The sequence below is a fragment of the Empidonax traillii genome, unplaced genomic scaffold, assembly GCF_003031625.1.
Source record: "Empidonax traillii isolate 1590-97213 ecotype Southwest subspecies unplaced genomic scaffold, ASM303162v1 scaffold17:size2698205, whole genome shotgun sequence".
Lineage (NCBI taxonomy): Eukaryota > Metazoa > Chordata > Aves > Passeriformes > Tyrannidae > Empidonax > Empidonax traillii.
Genome location: NW_020955210.1, coordinates 2,089,586 through 2,108,359, shown reverse-complemented (window position 1 = coordinate 2,108,359; position 18,774 = coordinate 2,089,586). Strand labels below are relative to the sequence as shown.

At 48.0% G+C, this 18,774-nt stretch overlaps 2 protein-coding genes across 5 annotated transcripts in view; both read left to right on the top strand.

Moving 5' to 3' along the window:
• The first annotated feature begins 916 nt into the window (after positions 1 to 916).
• On the top strand, positions 917 to 3,314 carry HOXA4 (homeobox A4). Its single transcript, XM_027896418.1, has 2 exons — positions 917 to 1,580; positions 2,133 to 3,314. Exons 1-2 carry the CDS (start codon positions 989 to 991, stop codon positions 2,459 to 2,461), a joined length of 921 nt encoding a protein of 306 aa, XP_027752219.1. The 5' UTR covers positions 917 to 988; the 3' UTR covers positions 2,462 to 3,314.
• Positions 3,315 to 7,373: 4,059 nt separating this feature from the next.
• HOXA3 (homeobox A3) overlaps positions 7,374 to 18,774 on the top strand; it is a 16,356-nt gene continuing 4,955 nt past the window's right edge. The window contains exon 1 of one of the 4 annotated variants that reach the window (XM_027896344.1): positions 7,374 to 7,384. The gene's annotated coding sequence lies outside the window, so the exon portion shown is untranslated. Of the gene's footprint in view, positions 7,385 to 8,576; positions 8,667 to 11,729; positions 11,820 to 12,332; positions 12,593 to 18,774 lie in introns of those variants that run through there. The other 3 variants (XM_027896353.1, XM_027896369.1, XM_027896361.1) reach the window with 3 other exon arrangements.

Here is an 18,774-nt window from a genome sequence, read left to right as displayed (position 1 = left end):
CCCCCTCTCTTCCCCGTTATTTTCAGGCTCGCAATGTCCCTCACACCCCGCAAGCCACTTCAGGACTCTCTTCGGCCTCCCCACGACCTTCGTTCTAACTTTTGCATCTATTCGTTCAATTAGCACAGACTCAGAGGCGCAAAGGACTGGCCCCGGAGCTCCCGGCCGGCCGCCCGCGCTCTGCAGCGGCGGGGCTCCGGGGGCAGACCCCGGAGGGCGGCCGGTGGCCTGAGCCCCACGGCTGCTGCCGCCCTCTGCCTGTGCGCAGCCCCGACTCTACGCTTTTGGAGATGGGCTTGTTTAAAAGGATTGTGCAACGCCTTGTGCAGTGCCTGGCTCCCTCTGGATCACGCAGCTGGGCTGCAGTCTGCTTCCTCGCCCAGCTTCCTATACTCTCCCGCGGGGGAACTAGGACACAAGAAGTGCTGGGGCGGGTGGGGTGGGTGGGAGACTGTCAGAGCCGGATTAGTTTTATCTCACTTGACACTGTGACTGCTGGACGCGGCCCAGGTCGGCGTGCGGGAGGAGCTGGGGATGCTGGCGAGGAGCGGACGCGGGACGCTCCCTCGCCAAGCGGCCGCCGCCCCTGGGGAAGGCGCGGCCCCCGCGGAGGGTCCGCGGGCGCGGAGCTGCCCCGCGGCCCCTCGTTCTCCTTCCATTTCCTGATCCGGGGTCCGCGGCCCCGCGCGGTAATTGGCGCTGGCGGTCAGGTGGTGGCGGGGTGGTGGGGGGTGCGGGTGTGTGTGCGCGCGGGTGTGTGTTGTGTGTGTGTTGTAGGCGCTCCAGGGGTGGGAAGAGAGGAAGGGAGGGGAGTGCGACGGGGAAGGGGGGGGAGGGAGGGCCGGAGGCCCAAACTTTGGCAGCGGCGAGCACTTGACAGCAGCGGGAGGGGGAGAGGGAGGGAAGGGGGGGGGAAGGGGAGGGGCCTCGCCGAGCCCAGAAAAACGACAACGCGAGAAAAATTAGTATTTTTGCACTTCACAAATTAATGACCATGAGTTCGTTTTTGATAAACTCCAACTACATCGAGCCCAAATTCCCTCCCTGCGAGGAATACACGCAGCACAGCGGCAGCGCCGGCAGCTCCGCCAGCTACCACCCGCACCACTCGCACCCGCACGCCCCGCCGCCGCCGCCACCGCCGCCGCCGCCGCACCTGCACGCCGCGCACCCGGGCCCGGCGCTGCCTGAGTACTTCCCGCGGCCGCGCCGGGAACCAGGCTACCAGGCTCCCGCAGCGCCGCCGGGGCCGCCAGGGCCGCCTCCCGAGGCTCTCTACCCCGCGCAAGCACCCTCCTACCCCCAGGCGCCCTACAGCTACAGCAGCGCCGGCAGCGCCGCCCCGGGCCCCGAGCAGCCGCCCCCGGGCGCCTCGCCGCCGCCGCCCGCCAAGGGCCACCCCGGCCCGCCCCAGCCCCTGCTCCCAGGCCATGCCCTGCAGCGCCGCTGCGAAGCAGCCCCCGCCGCAGGGACCGGCACCGGGCCCGGCTGTCCGCTGCTGCCCGACAAGAGCCTGCCCGGCCTGAAGGGGAAGGAACCGGTGGTCTACCCCTGGATGAAGAAGATCCATGTGAGCACGGGTGAGTTGCCCTTGCCAGGGGGAGGTGTGGATGCGCCTGGAGAGGAGGGAAGGGGGGAGGGTGCTCCCGGGGACGGGATGGGTCGTTGCGTGTGTGGCTTTTTTTTTTTTCCTCCTTCTCCCTCCGCGTTTCCTAATGATTAAAAAAAAAAAAAAAAAAAAAAAAAAAAAAAAAAAAAAAAAAAAGAAAAGAAAAGAAAAAAAAAAAGAAAGTGAGAAACCTTTTGTATCCGGGGTCCTTTATCAAAAGATTTACGAGACGCCAAACTGTTAGGGCAGTAATTATAGCCCCCATAAATTTAATTGCCCTGCAGTGGCTCTGGGCCATGTGTCTTTGAAGCTTTTCTTCTAACCCAAATGCCCATCACCATTTTTTATTGCTCCTCGATTGTCCCCACTGTCGATAGGCTGTGAAACAATTTTTCTTGCCGTTTATGTATCTTATGTGAACCTGGTGTCAAGTTATTATATAATGATTATGTTCCATCGCTTCCCCCCCTCCCTTTTTTCCCCTCCGCGTGTGTATGTATGTGCCTCTGTGTGCACGTTTCAGTCAACCCCAATTACAACGGAGGGGAGCCCAAGAGGTCTCGCACTGCCTACACCAGACAGCAGGTCCTGGAGCTGGAGAAGGAGTTCCACTTCAACCGCTACCTGACCAGAAGGCGACGCATTGAGATCGCGCACACTCTCTGCCTCTCGGAGCGCCAGGTCAAGATCTGGTTCCAGAACAGGCGCATGAAGTGGAAGAAAGACCATAAACTGCCTAACACAAAGATGCGCTCCTCAAACCAGTCCACACTGAGCCAGCAGTCCAAAGCACAGACACAGGGCCACCCCCATCCGCTCGATGGGGCTACACCCAATGCAGCCGCGCTATAAATACGGCTTTTGGTTTGAGCTTTTTGTTGTTGATTTTTTTTTTAATATATATATATATTTACCTATCCATTGGGGTTTTCAAACTGCCTCAAAGTGGAGGCTGGCCGTTTGGACCAAACAGTGTAAAACAAAACAGGAGCAGGAAACGAAGACGAAATGTGCCCAAGAACGGGCACATGTTTAAACCAAAACCCGGACGATTGTCTACATTGTATATAGATAATGGTTCCATGCCCAACATTTTTTTCTATTTATGGAAACGCTCTCTTGCCCTCGGTGTAAAAGAGGGCTGGATGCAGTCATGGACGAATTCTCTGTATCCAAGATGGACTTTTTTTTTTTTTTTTTTTTTTTTTTTTTTTTTNTTTTTAAGGGAAAACTTTTAAAATAAAAGACTTTAAAATAAAGCAACGAGCTCGTGGGACACTTGTGTAAGGCATTGACTTGAATAATGTTGTTTCGTGGCGTGTTCGTGGATTCCTCTGTGTGTGTCTGTGTGTGTGAGGGTGCACAGGCACATATACACACTCACACCAACATGGGAGAGACAACGAACATGTTCACAAGAGGTTAAAGACTTACGAAAATGTCCCCTTACCCTGTCTAAAGGAAAATGTTTTATGTATCATAACTTAACTGGTTTTAAGTGTAGCCCCCGCAGTAGCTGTGATCTATTAGTTTTTCTCCACTTTCCCTATTGCATTTATTTAAAGAAATATTGCTATAAAAGCTGTTGCTGTCTTCATATTTGGCACCGTCTAAATAGTTTGGGTCCATGTACAATTTGTGGATTTTTGGTGTAATGTATAACAGTGCCAAATGCTGGTAATAAAGATTATTCTGTACAAAAGAATTAAATGCTTGAAACACAAGTCCACTAAGTGCTGTTTCATCCACCTTGTGCTTGGCTGGTATTGGAACCAGGAATGGAAAACAACGGTTTAATGTATTGTTCTAACTTGGATTCATCTTGTCAATAAGGTAATGGTTATTTTCAATATAGTGAAAAACATCCTGCCTCCTAATTGCCTGGCTGGGGAAAAGTGTGCTATAGGACGGGGAAAGGTCTTGCTTCATTGTATAGGTGAGTGGTGTTCCTTTTAGCGGACTTAAGGCAGAGGGAGTCTGACTCATATCGTTTGCTCTGCGACTGTTTTCAGCTGTGTTACAAGAGGAACTGTGCTTCTGGGAGCCAGTAAGCTCCCGTGCCATGATAACACTTTAAATCTTTAGCCAGTCGTGATTTATTAATTTGTTTTCTCTGATTATGATTTCTCAGCTGGCTGTTTGAGGGAAACACATGAACAGTAACCTATAGTTTCTTTTTAAACTGCTTTTTCTGTTTCTGTTTCCTTTAATTTTGTTTTCAAGGTTATTTCGAAATGTATTGAGAAAGCCTCGGCAGACACACGAATTTGGGTACAATTTAGGAGGCTCATTTGACTGAGACTGTCACAACTATTGTGGCGAAAGGGGGTTCAAGTAGTTCCAGGTCAGGGTGTGCATCTTGCTGCTTCCAGGCAGCTAAGGCGTGCAGGCAAAGCAGAGCTTCTAAGGGAGAGCCTTGATCAGGGCTTTCACAACACGGTGTAGCACCAAGCCAGGTAGGAAGAGTCTTGGAAAGGAGCTCAAATGCTCGTAAATCTTAAAGGGAAGACCTGAAGGCCAATATTTATTTACTTACCCAAATACATCCGAGAGGCATTTTTGGAATCAGTGAGACCGACAGGACCAGGGGCATCATCACACTCTGGTTGAGGTAGAACCAGGCCCCAAAGGTGCTGCCAGCATCCCTGCCCAGCCATGGAATACAAACCATCCTAGAGAAAAATGTAACATGCCAGTGGCAGAGCACGCTCAGCATCAGGAAAGTGGTGTCTTTAAATACCCTCAGTAAACACTGCTGTCTCCACACCTGACCAAAGAGCAGGCCTGAAAAGCGTGCTTGTACTCATATATTGCTGTCTACTAAATTCTGAATTGCCAGTTATCTCCTTATAAAGAGAGAAAAATACAGCTGTTAAGTGAGGTAACTACTATCTGCAGGCATGTAACTCTTTGGTTTGTTTATTGCTTGAGAATCCCTTCATATATTTAGAGCCAAAATTAGCACAACAGAGTAAAATTCCAGCTGAAATGCATTAACTGGCGGTGCAGGATTTCTTTAGTGAGCAGCCTATGCGTATAAACCTGGTCTGCTCCCATTGTAAAGAGAAATGAAATCACGCTGCAAATAGCAATTTTAGCGAGAATCATTAATCACCTCCTACAATAAATACTTCTTTGTAATTCAACAGCCGTTCTGAAAGGCATTCTCTTGGAAATGTCTGTGAAGATGCAAAGGATTTTCCTGGGGAAAAAAAATGGTCATGTGTAAAGACACAGCATCTTGGCTGTCTGCTAAAAAAATGTACACTCTCTTGCCGGACATTCAGCTGCGGACTCCAAAATACCCCATGGCAGATTATCATCGTTTAAGGTAAATTTTCTTTCCCCCCCTTCCCCCTCTGGCTGTGCTGGGAAGCAGGACCCTGCTCCCGGTCTGGGAGCCCTCTGCTCCCAGTCCGATACCTCCCCGTCTTTACAATAACTTTGAAAATTACATCCAGTTTAAATTCTCGCATTGTGCTGCCTTTGCTAAGGCAACCGGGAGTTCACCGAGAGGACAAATTTTCTGTCCCATTAATTGTTTTTTTTAGAGGAGCAGACTGACCCTTCAAACCCTTGACCTTTAAAGACAGTATTCTTTTTAATCCGGCACTTGGACCTAAATGTCTCTTTCCCCCCTCCCTCTCTCCTGCTCTCCCGGTGTCTCTCACACACGGATTTATCTGCTCTGACCACAAAGGCAAGCGCGGCCCAAAGTGCTGGAAGTGGAAGTTTGTCAATATTTCAAAGAAAGACCGAATCAGCTCGGAGTCAATTTGCTGGCTGCAGGGAACGCCACGCCATTAACCCCGACACCCACCTCCCCTCCACCCACCAAGAAAAATGCTCCTCTTCCAAGATACCCCTCCTCATTTTTCCTGCGAGCTTTTGATATACCTGGTGTTTCATTACACGAGGAGCTGAGCTGTGACAAGCGCCTTGTGGTATTTAATAACCAGAGCCATCCTGCCTTGGGAGATTACGCAATGCTGAGATTTTTATTTTTTTTTGTTCAGGGTGCTTGCAGTTCCATGGCCTTCTTGCTCAGTGTTTGTAAACGAGGAAGAGGTGAGGGGAGCCCTCACACAGGTCTTCCTGACAAGCTTGCCATGAAACTGTAGCTCCCCTCAGTCCTCCCGTGCTTCCCGTTGGGGCCCTATTCGGGCAGCCCCGGGCTCGCCTGCCGTTCCCGCACCTCTGTGAGAGCCGGCCGGGCGGTGCTGCCCTAGGATGCCCGCACGTCACGTCCCCGAGGAGGCGGAGGTTCTTGCCATGTCCGCAGCCTCACGGCAAGGCCGGGCTGGGGCGGGTGGGATCCCGCGGGGTCGCCCCAGGGCTGTCCCCTTCAGCGCGGTGCTGCGCTGGCGCCCAAGCCCGGCCCACAAGGGTCCCAGTGGGGCTGGGGCTCCCCGCGTGGGCAGGGGAAGCTCCGCGGCCTCCTCCCTTCGGTCCCGGGCAGCCCTCCTGGCTCCGCCCGGGCCCGCGGACAGGCAGCGCTGACCCGTGGAAGGCTGCCCGGGGGATGCGTCCTGGTGCTTAGAGCCCCCTCCTCGCTGCAGACAATGAGGATCTGGGTTCAATTGACTCATTTGGCCGCGTGTGGGGGTGTACAGCTGACCCATCCTTCTGAGCAGGACGGTACAAACCCATGTTATTAATGCCCTAGAACTCTCCCTGGAAACTGAGGAGCTGTCAAAGACAGCACAGATTAGGGGACCCAAGTACGAGCATCCCTGCGCTCGCAGATAAAGGTGTTGCGTCTGTTCTGGGGGAGATATTGAAATTTTAATCTTTATGGTCACGTGACTCATTAAATAATTAATGCAGATAGTCAGGAATGGATCTGTGGCCGTCAGTCCTCACTAGGAGTGATTCTCTCAGAAGTGAAACTCAACTCCTTATTACTGGAGTTTGTTTTTCTTTCTTTCTTTCCTTTTTTTTTTTTTCTTTAAAAAAAAACACCCACCTGATTTATCTTGAAAGATTCTAAACTTCTTAAGCAAGCAGTAGGGTCTGTGGTGGTAAGTAGGTAGTGTGTATTTCTAGCTTGATGACTTTAATTGTTTGTGCTTGCTTTGTGTGCTGAGCATTTGTTTAACAAGTTTAATATTTAGAAATGTTAAATCTTTGTTTTAGCTGCCTTGTGGTCACATTATGGCTTTTGGTGATTAAGTGTTACCGAAGCAAACACATTTGATAATGTTCTAATTCACACTGTGGAAGGCTGGGTGCCGCAGCGCAGGAGGACCTGCTTTGTTCAATTTTTCTGGCGTTAATAAATCACCGGCTCTTAATACAGGGCCAAAAAAGCAATGGAAAGGCAGTGAGCATTGTAAAGGAAAAGTCATGGGCGAATTTCTCTATGACTCATTAGTCTGAACGATTTATGTACAAACTTGGAGTGCCGCAATGAATATTAGAGTTTGGGATAACAACAAATTAAAAAAAAAAAAAAAGTTATAGCATTTTTAAAGTGCTTTACTGCTACTTAGCAACTCTTTCAAGAAGCAGCACAGTTTAAAGGACCGTGGCAGTGTAAAATATGGTAGCGTGACCTAATACCTCTAAAATAAATAACAGAAAGTCTCTGGCACCATTTTCAGATACACGCTACATATTTAACACGAGTGGGACAACCCAGTCACGACACGCTTGATCGATGATTATTGCTGTTTGTAACACGACTATTGATTAGGGATCAAAACAGCTAAGATATGATTTTGAGCCTAAAATACCAGGGGGTTCCCCCTGCGCTGAAGGAGAGTGGAAAGAAAGGTAGAGCTAAGGATAACCCCAGGAAGCAGCACCCGGGCTCTGCGATTGCAGATTGGACTTTCCATTTTCTTTTGTGTTTGCCAGTAGATTTTAACAGTCAGCGCTCTCAAATTTATGACACAGCAATAAACAGTTTAGTAGGCTATTATTGCATGATTTTATGTAGACTGGAGTTCAACAGCAAATTTAAAATTATTAGCGTAATTATGGAACTACTAAATTACCAAAGCAAAGTCTCCGCTGGAAAAGTTATCTCAAGATAGACCTAATATTTCCAAGGCTCAGATAACACCCTTTCACAAGAACTGTGTTATTTAATTATTAGCATTTACATTTACTGACGATTTTAAGATACATTAGATGGGTTTTGTTAGCAAGACTGAATACGGGGGTACATGATTGATCTGACAAATTCATATATAAAAGTGATTCAGTAAGTGACATGCAAATAATCTGACTATTGTCTTCTTGGACTGTGCAGTATTGTTTATTTTAGGGGAAAAAAAGCAGCCCAGTTTCCCCCCACTCCCTCAATGGCTTTCAGTGTTTTGGTTTTTGGTTTGTGTGTGTTTGGTTGGGTTTTTTTAAAATAAAAAAAAAAAAAGAAAGCCAAAAAAGAAAATCATTTGGGCCCGATTCCGCTACAGTGAGGTCAACTGTTAGTCTCTTATTGCTCTGGTGGTGGCAGGATTGGGCCCTGAATAACCGTTTGAATAAAAGCCCAACCACAATACGCCCTGAATTTAAACTCTAACACTTTCCGCGTTTTATTCAGCAGAGATGAACACCACGACTTATGTTTAATGTCTGTTCTCGATTAAATGATCCTAAACAAAGGTTTCCCAGAGGAAAATAAAGCAGACATTCATGTAACAAGGGTTTGGAATGACAGTATTTCCAAACACTTGGAGACAGAAGGCACAGTTGTCTACGAGGAAAAAAATAATTAAAAAAACCCAACCAACAAAAAAAACCCCAACAAAAAAAAAACCCAACCGCACGCTTTTATTTCTCAACTCCTTGTGCTCTTCATCCGGGTGGCAACCCACGCTCCGCCAGGGAGCCCGAGCCCGCTCCATCCCTGCCCACCCCTCTCCGGGGCTTTCCCAGCGCACCCGACAAACCATGTATTGCCAGTGAAGGAGCAAAATACCTCCCCCTGCACTCCCTGGTAAGGCACTGTTTGTTACTTGTTTACAGGGAGCCCCGAAAAGAAATCGCTCGGCCGGGGCGGTGGAAGAAGCTGGGAGAGCCTCAGCCCAACCTTGCGCAGCTGGAGGAGGTAAGAGCCGGTCAGCGGCCGCTGCTTTCGCGCCGGTGGCTGCTGTAAGAAAGCGATTTGCCTGGTATCTGCATGAAGAAAAAGCCTACTGGAATGAGATTTTGTTGTTGTTGTGATAAATATTTAACCTAGCTGGAATTTTTTTCTGGATTGGCTCTATTCATCTTCCGTGGGTGGTGAATGCGCGTGTCTGGGCAGACAAAGAAGTGTACGGGACCTGAGTGATCGCCATCCTTATAAAGGCATTGGGAACAGGAAGGATGCAAAGTCATCTGAAGAGCGAAAGAGTTAGAAAATTTCTTTGTCCATTCTTAGCTCCTTCCCAAATCAAAGGTGCAAGGAGAGGGAGAGAGGGTTCAAGCCGGTTCGGTGTTGAATGGCTGCTTATCGGGGCTTGTCTGTTCGACTCCTCCTCAAGGAGTTCCGCAGCCGGTTCTACAAACGTGGAGTGCATATGGGGATGTTAGAAAATCTGATTTTTGCCTGCATGCATGCACCAGAATGGTTCGCGAGTAAAGTTTGGGTATTTATCTGTCCTGGCCTGCTTTGCACTGAACGGAGGTCGGTGTCTGGTGGTTCGGAGTTGTTGGAGTCCTTTATGTGCTTGGTCCTTTGGCAGGAGAAATGAAATGCTTTCCATAAAGATAATTTTCTCATGCCGGCCGCCGAGAGGGGAGGATTACACAGAATTAGCTCAAAATCCTGCTAGATTTACCTGCTTATTTCTGGACGTTGATGTACAATTAGCGTACTTTACTACCTTTTAAAAGCGGCCATAAATTACAGAACTACAAGGGCTCTTTGTGTTGGCTTAATGGGCTGCTTAAATCTTAACTACAAAAAGGCGCTGCAAATGTCTATTCACGCTTGTGTTCGGAAATTGAAAGCGAAAATACGGTACGAAGAAACCCTCCTCCGGTGGCATGTACCCACAGCATTGCATGCAGAGATATTTGGGATTCCTCGACGAACCCAACACTGGCAGACTCTGACTGCTGACTCTGAGCAGAACTTCTCACACAAGGGCACAGTCGATAGCTCTACTCTTTTTATCTACTTGGAAATGATCAAAGACCAAGTTTATCTCTGTCAGACTCACGGATGTAGGTAAACATCTCTGCATCGCGGCAGATTTCAAATCTTTCGAGGGAGTGAGGAAATAAGTACTTGTATCATACGGTGATTCCCATTTCGTCTCCACATGGGAGTGATAGGCACACCTCTTAACTACCATAAGAGTAAACTTGAAACACAGTAAAAATCCTAAACCTAATTATTTTGAAGATAACTTTAAATAGCGTTAATGCCAGGAGTGGCTATTGATGCCAGAGTGGCCACAAAGGGTCTCTCTTAATGAAGGCACGTTATGAACTCAGATCTGTTTGTTGTTACTGAGGCTGGAATTTCAGCTCAGCTCGAAGCCATGTGTATAAAGCACGGAAAAATCAGCAGCAGACCTACTGATAAACTCCACATTTTTCTCCTAGAAACAGTGTATCGGGTCTCCAAATCATCGAGGTAATAAAACAGAATGTTGAATGTCCAGGAACAGGAACAAAGCAATAAATAGGGTGGCGAGGGAAACCTAGCGCCTGCGACTCGCGAAATCATTTGAATTTGTATCAGAAACTTCATAATCATGCTACTAGAGCAAAGAAAACTTTCTCCAAATTCGGCGGAAGGGAATAATTTTCAGCTGCGATCCAGGATAGCACGAAGTTAGGCAGACTCCCCCTTCTGCCCTCCCAAAGCACACCCTGTGGAAGGTATTCACAAGTCAAGAAGTTACTTTTCTTAAGAATTAATTAGTTGCCCCACTATATACACGAAGTTAATTGTTAAACAGTAGTTTTAGGATTAACTTGACCATTAATACTAATAAAGATGTTCATAGAAACAGGGTTTTGAAGCCAATAGCCACAGCTAGCGTTAAGGCATTTAAGCTGACTTATGATGGTGATTTATTGCTTTTGTAGTTTCTATTTGCTCAGGACTGTAACTTCTAAAGCCATCTTTCTGCTTTTGACGCAAAGCAGTCGAAAACTTTTTACAACAGCCCCAAGAAAGACTTGCTTTACTTTCTTCAACGTCTGCCTCCAGTAATTTCAGTTTTATTGTTGCAAAATAACTTCTCACTGTGTTTCCTCTATGGGATGTAAATGCATCATATTTATAAGAGCCATGAATCCATCTCGAGCAAAAATCGACCTTGGTTTATGTTAAGTATGAGAGTTGTGGTGTTTACCAGGCGTTCTGATAGTTACATACTCGGGCATGTTGAGTGTACCTAATGCTCTCTCTTTTTTCAAAGGTCTATAGTTTTTATTCCAGTTCTTAGTGAGGGATAATACATGTATGCTCTGATACTAGCTTGATCACTTCCATGTGAAAAATTGCAACTTTTTCTCCTGTTGTAATTTCATGCTGACTTTGCTGCAGTGGCCACTACCATACACTGTTACGAATGGGTTTACATTCCGGTGGCCCACTTTTACGATCCAGGCAAGAGTATTTAAGGCTTGGCCACAATACTAAAAATCATATTTAAAAAGAAAACTCCTTCCATTCTGTTCAATGAAGTGCAAGTGAAACAGTAAGAAGTAGTCAGCTTCTTTGAACTCATGGGAGATGGTGCAAAGATTTAGGTTAGGGTGTATACATCATGATGCACAGTGCTGAAGCCACAAAACTGGAGCAGGAGCACGTTAAAAGAGTGAACTATCTGATTTGCTTTGACTCCTAGAAAAGTTATGTGAGTTGAGGGTTCCTTTTGTTTGTTTAGCTTATTGTGTCAATAGAACAAGTTAAACAATCTAACAGGGAAGATGTGATGTCTTCACGCACAGGCGAAGCTGCCTGGCTCAGGGGCTGCATATAACTTCGCTCTTTTCTCTTTTTTTTTCTTAATTTTTTCCCCTTAGGCAAAGAGCTCCCCCTCCCCAAATTTTTTTTCATCGTTAGCAACCTATAATTTCGTGCATCACTCAAACTAGCTGTATAGGAAATGCGTAAGCACAGGTTTAACAGCAAGGTCCCAAAAGATTTTGCAAAATTCAGAGGCACGCCAGTGAAGGAAGGTGTATTCTTCATAGGGTGTTACGAGGACAAAAATCAACTAGCTTCTTAGAAGAGACACTCTTTTGCCTTTGTCAGGTAATTAAAGGTCTTTTTAGTTTCTACAGGAGCCCTGATGTAGCGAGTGGGAGTTGAGCAAGCCCTGTACAATGGCAGGGTAGAGGCAGCTGGGGGTGGGGGGAAGGCTGGTAATCGTCCCGTTTAGAAGGGGGTTGGAAATAATTGCATTAAGATTTGGTCTTTCTTCGGCGGTTGAGGAGGACATGAGACGTGGAGCAGGGTGGCAGGCCTGGGGAACAAATGCCGGTTAATTAGGCTAAGAATCAAAGTGCAGCGTAATCTCATATTATAAGAATTCCTCTTACCTTCCAATGGGCTTTGTGTAAAGAAATATTGGTGTGGGAGGAAAGAGAATCAAACCAATCTCCCCCCCTCCCCCAGTCATCTGCATCTCTTAGATTTTTTTTTTTCCCCTCCCTTAAAACTCTTCTTTAACATATTGGGTTAAGGCTTTAAAAAGCGAAGGCTCGCGCTAAGAAATCCAGTTCCTTCAATGATTCCCTATTTCAAATAAAAGGATTTAAGTTGACGTATGACCACGTGAGCACATAATACAGCGCATTATTGTGGCATTTGGAGTGGAGACCCGGTCTGGCTCCGTCTGCGATTACGCTTTTCCAGTTTCTGTTCAGAGCAAGCACTGCTTTCTATTATTCTTTTTTTCTCCTGCCCCCATCACCGTCCCCGCAAGAGCTGGCCATTTCGCTGACAGCTTTCGTTCCTTATGGAAAGGTTATTGTCGAGCCGAGAGGACGAAATGCTTCGTTAGAAAGGATGGATTTTATTTTAAGGTATTTCCGTTGATTGTTCATTTATGTGGTGAGTTATTGCTGTTCGAGGCAAAGGTCAGTAGCAGAGGCTGGAGTGAGTGCGTGTGTGTGCGTGCGGGTGTGTGTGCACCCGGACCCAGGCTGCTTCCCCCTTTGTTTCAATTTGCTGCGGTAAATATTCAACTCTACCCTTGCAGCGAGCAGAGCAGAGTGAGTTTGCTTCTTTATTTATTTTTCTCCGTAGAGATCCCACACTGCTGTTGATGGCCAGCTGCCTCTGCTCCAGCCCCTCGATTGCCATCTTATCATTATTTATGACCGGCTAGAGCTCTGAAACCTCCTTTATTGTCGTGTTTGAATATTTTCCCCTTAATTTTATTCTATTTTTTTATTTGCGTGGTTTTGTGTTTGTTTATTTATTTATGTATTTGAGCAAGTCGGAGAAAACTATGCGGGGGGGGGGGGGTGTGATGCTTCTCGGTCGGGGTCGTGCTCGAGTGTGCGGCGGCGGTTGTTGTTTTATGGGTGTTTGTTCGGCCACTGCCGCTCCGTAAATCGATGACTGTGCGATCGTGCTGCCATTTTATTTATGATGCTTTAGTGGTACTTTGTTTACTGTGCGCGGAGCGCTGCATGGGCGCTCAGCAATATGGCAAAGCTTCTCCTTCCCAAATGAGCCAGGGGGCTCCTCTTTATTTCTCCGCCCTGAGAAGGAACAAGCCAGCCACGGCTTCTAACAATAAATCAACCTTGGAAATATGCGAGTTTATTCTGTCTCTCTGAAGGGGGATCTGGAAAGAGAGAATTAAAAGGAAAGGAGTGGAAACTACCTCCTAGGAGGACCTAAATTCATATCCATTCCGTCGTTTGCATAAATGTAGATATATCTGTATATATAAATATGTGAGTATTTGCATATACTTATAAATTTGAATGCGTAAATATATATATAAATGGAGAATGCCCTTTAAATGACACCAAAAAAAAATTATTTGGCTATCCAAGGAGGACAAAATGCTATATGAAACTATATTTCCCCGGTGTGCCCTGGCTTTGGGAAAGGTTGGAGCACTGGGGCTGGCTTTCCTCCAGTTTGCTCCACGTCTCTCGCCTATTCCCGTTTTACTATTTTGTGTCCAGTTCCTCGCTGGTTTTAATTGCTCTTCTAAGCGGTCAGAAAGGAAAGGAAAGAAGAAAAGCGAACGATGATAAAATATCTGCTGAAAACAACAACAAAAAAGGTTATTTACACTCGGAGCTACTCTCGGCCGTTCTGCAGAGATCTGCAGGGTGATGTCTGGGATGGTCTCACGTTTTCCTGTTCTTTAAGGCTGCTCTCAAAGCAGAACTGACCCAAATAAGTTTTATTTCCCTTTCTCGCCATACTGAAGCACGTTGTCCTTTCTTAGACCCGACGTCTCTCTCTCTTCAGTGAGGGGAGAAGTATTTCACTCCCAACTGTGTCTAAAAGCCAAGGCTGGTTTTGCCGTATTTTGAAATGGACCAAAACGCGCCTCAAAAATAAAGTGCAATCTTTAATTGCAGCTAAATTACTTGGCAGCGTTTCCTCTGATTTATGGCCCAGTTCGGATGCATATTGACCCAGTTAAAACAGTCATAAATAATACAGTCCTTCTCTAGAGCAAAAGAAAGCAAGAAGAGTTCTGGAGGAGAGGGGGATGTCGGCGAGTTGTGTAAATAGCTTCAGTCTGTTGAGCAAATAGCGAAGGGTGCCTTGCTTATCTAGTGTTAGAAAATATAAATAACAATTTAGATTGACCATGGCTTGCTTCGATTGTCCAGTCCTTCTCTAATTCAGCTGATATCCCCTCCTAACTCTCTAACGACTTGGACAGGCACCAGTTCCAGAAATGCCCCCCTTCTCCAGCAACTCCCTACCTTGCTATTTCATCTCTAAGAGATCCCCCCCAAACCAGCTTTGAACTGTGGTGCTACCTGTTTCCATTTCGGGGCATCCAAGGACAAGGCATTATTTTATTCGGAAAATAGTAACTCCGGGCAGGGGAGGGGGGAGACAGGAGGGAGTCCTGCAGAGTGAGTCTCTTCGGGGAGAAAAGGCAGATCATTTCTGACCCAGGAATCAGCCCCAAACGCTGTCCCGTCCCTCCCCGAGCTGAGCCCTATCTCTCTCCGAGGAATGAAGCAGAAAGAAAATATTCGGCCTCTGGGAGGGAAAGACATAAAAGCAGCGGGGATTTGTGCGTTGGGACACTTATTCCTACATCATCGGAGACATAAAAAGAAAATAATCATCTTCTCATGTTTAAAATTACCTCTTTGGGGAGAGAGGGGGCGTGGGGAAACAGGACTAATAGGAGAATCCTCACAAAATACTCTTTGCAGGCAACAAGACGAATGGAGGAAACACAACAATATTCCTATGAACCCTTTCGGTTCTCACGATTAAAGTCCTTGCAAATCCTTTCATTTTTAAAAATACCTTCCCGCCACTCCCCTTCTCCTCTGTTAAATACAGACTTGTAGTCAGAATATCGCGCTGGAGATGGCTCCCAATTTGAAACGCGCTCCTAGGAAAAGCTCTCGCAGCTTTCGGCGGGGCTCCCCAAACCGACAGGCTCCCCGGTGTCCGCAGGTTTCGGCAGTCCCCATCTTTCTGTCCCTGTCCAAATCCTCCTAGCCAGTCCGAGGGGCTCCGTCGGGGCGCAGCGCTGCCTCTCGCTATTTGGCCGGGCAAGTGGGCGAATGGCAGATCAGCAGTTTCAGAAGAAAGTGTGGGGTTGATTACTGACTAAAAAGACTTTTTTTTCTTCCAATGTAACATTCACGGGATTGTTTGAAGCAAAACGCATACGCGGGATTTTTGCCTCTCCTCTCCTCCTACGCTGGCCGCTTCCCCTTTCATGTGGTGCCTTCTCACTTATGCCATAAGGAGCAAGTGTTTTCTGTTTTAGTGCTCTGTTTACAGCTTTGGTGCACGAAGTCATAAATCTTGCATAGCCATAAATGACAAAAACCATTGGTATGCGTAAGAGGCCACCCCAGCCTTATAGTGCGTTTTATTTCTCTCTTCCCCCTCGCTTTGTTTGTGTTTAAAGATGACGCCGGGCTCCCTCGTGCTTTAAACGGACTGGTTACATTTGTAATACCTTAATTAACGAAGTAATGTCAAATTTACACCTAGGTTTTATTTGGAGGTTCCACTTAATGCAGAACGCAGAGCCCCGTTAATGTCTGCCAGACCGGCAGGGTCTGAAACTTTGTTTAAGTTCTCGTTTGCACGGTCGCTGCTGTGTTTCTGTTGCAGGAAACTGGGGGGACACCACCACCCCCAAACCCCGTGGCGCTGAAGAAAGAGGCGAGGGCCTTCCCTACCTCTGCCGCGGCAAGAAGGCGAAGGAGAGCTGTGAGGCTCCGGGCCCGCGTCCACGCGGGGCTGACGCCCACACGTCCCCACGGTGGGCTGCGGACACCCCGACCCGTCTGTGCAGCACATGTGTGTGTGTGAGCGCCTCTGTGCCCGTCCCGGGCGCTGGGGATATTGCGGGGGGTGGGGGGGGGGGATAGGGGGGTGTCTGTGTGTACATCTGTGTGTGTGTGTGTGTGTGTGTGCGCTCACGCATGCATGAGTTAATAATTAGTAACTCTAATGATTTCCAGCGTGGCTCTGAAAGCATCGCCCAGAGCGGGGATCCTGGTGGGCTTCGGTTGGCTCTCCGGACCCAGCCCCGGCTCTCCGGGCTTTGCTCACCTCCCCAGGAGTCAGCCGGGGCTGTGCGGGGCTCCTGGCCGTGAGAAGCGGCAGAGGGGCTATTCTGCAGCCACCCCCCAAGCCCACCGGTAAGAGGGACAAACTCAAGGCCCCCCAGCAGCACCCCGGAGGCTGGTGAGAGCGACCCTTTGTGAGCGCCGTTTGTCTTCATTAGCATAATTTTCCTGGACTTTGGTGACGCCCGGGTGCGGGGGGGGCCGCACTCCTTCACTGCCGCGCTCCTCCGCTCCCTCCCCAGCCCCCACCCTGCCCCAGGCTTCCCCAGGCGGCCGCCTTTCTTTCTTCCTTCCATTTTTTTTTTTTTTTTAAATTTTTCTCTTTTTTTTTTTCTTTTTCTTTTTTCCCTCCCCTCCCCCCCCCTCCCCTCCACCGTTTCTCCTTCCCTCTCTCTCTTTCCTTTCCCAGAGCAGCCCTGGGAAACATCCCCATCCTCCGTGCTCCGAGCAGGGGGAGCCCAGCACGCCGGGGACCAGTTCGGAGTAGGGTGGGCAGCCTCCAGCGCCAGGGGAACGGGAAAAGCGGGTGTCCGGAGCAACCGTCCCCATTCGTGCGGGGCAGGGCTCGTCCCTCCCGGCTGGGGGTTGCCGGGTGCGGAATAACTGAGCCGGTGCCCACCCCGCGGCCACAGGGATTAGGCTGAGGCAGACAGCCTCTGCTCCCTGGGTTGTGTCGCCTCAAAAAAAAAAAAAAAAAAAAAAAAAAAAAAAAAAAAAAAAAAAAAGAGAGAGAGAGCGAGCATGCTGGCTTCCGCCTCAGTCGTCAGAAGTTAAGGTAAGCAGGCCACAAATACGCTGCTATCAGTCGTGAATGGCGGAGTTTATGTCCCAGTGATTTATGACCGTAGACTTAAATGTCGGTTCAAGAAGAGTTCACAAGCTGGGGCTTCCTTCCAGGCAGTGACTGATACCCTTACACTTCGTGTTCAGGCAGCTCTCTCTGCTCTTTTCCCCCCACCCCCCCACCTTCTCTCAACTTCATCTTTATCTTTCAGGAAATCTTTCAGGGGGGCTGCGCGGTTTTTCGTCCTAGAGTCAGAGTTCGGGGCTCGGCTGAGAGTTACAGGGCAAAGATCTGGTGTGCTTGGGAGGAGGGGGAAACGGAGGGAAGGAGAGGATAGGAGAGAGCTGAAGTGGGGAGTGGGGGAAACCAAGCGAATTGCCTTCCCCAAGCAACTTTCATCTGCTGTCTCTGGGTCGTTTGGATGAGAGGAGAAAAGTTGGTAAATGGTAGAGCTGTGTATTGCACAAATGGAGATGGAGCCGATAAAACGGGCACTGGAAAAACCGAGGCCCGTCTGCATTTGTGAGACCTGGCTTTTTGTATTCGAGGGGGAGAGGAGAACTCTTCCCCTCCCAGGCACCGGCTGGGGTGGTAAATCCACTCCTACCCTTGCTCCCCTTTCCCGTTAGCATGCTATTATTATCGTGATCATTGTTTCTCTTAATCCCGCTATTCCCCCTTTCTCCAGGAATGACCAGGCGCTCCTCAGGTTACCCCCGCTTCTCCATAACTTTGTAGGAAGTGATTAACTTGGCGAAGCCAAACACGGGATCTGATTTTTTTTTTTTTTTTACTTGCTGGCTGGCGGCCGAAGCTTCAATAATATTTTTACTTCCGAGTAAAGTTGCCTATTGTCTGCGGGCCAGCGCTTCGCGCTGCCTGTCCTGCCTGCACCTCAAAACTTCCCAGCGGCCGAGGGAAGGCGAAATATTTGATGTCGCGATCATGAAAGGCGGGTGCTTTTGTAAAATCACCGCTGGCTGATTGTTTCCTCCTTCTCCTCTGGTAGTGGTGTCTATTTTCTCTCTTTCAAAGGAATTGAGAAAAATCACACCAGGCCTAGATAGCATCGGGAAGGAGAGGCGAGGAACTAAAATTGTGTGTGCGCCTCAGATCTCCATCGGCTTATTAGCTTAATAACATCCAAAGAGCTTGATTAGTGCAATAACAGGATAGCCGCCCTGCTGTAGGTGTGTTACCTTCATTTTGTTACGATCTAACAAAAGGAATACTGTTTTCTAAGAACCTGTATAACTTGAAAGGCGTAGAATGAGCTCGTTTGGTGCATGTGTTGTGTAAGGCTTTTCGCCCCTAAGCATTTGTCCTGGTTAGATGTTTTGGGAGGGGGGAAATATCCAGCTGCTTAAGTACGGGGAAAGTGGCAAAAGAAAAGAGAGGCTCTTCTGATCTAAAAAGACATGGTTATTTGCCAGCAAGAGGATAGGGGACGGGGAGGAACACACTTTAGTTTCTGAGAACAATGTGACTGCGTGTGGAAACAGCTCCTAGATCGGAGGTTACGCACAGGTCTTCTCCCATTAATACGGGTGATTCTTTAATTGGTTATTTTCAAGCAGGTGACCAGTAGACTTTAATCTGGGGAGGGAAGTGGGGTTGTGTGGAGGGGGGGGGGGGAAATCCCAGAAAGAAAGGAGGATGGGTGACCAAAAAA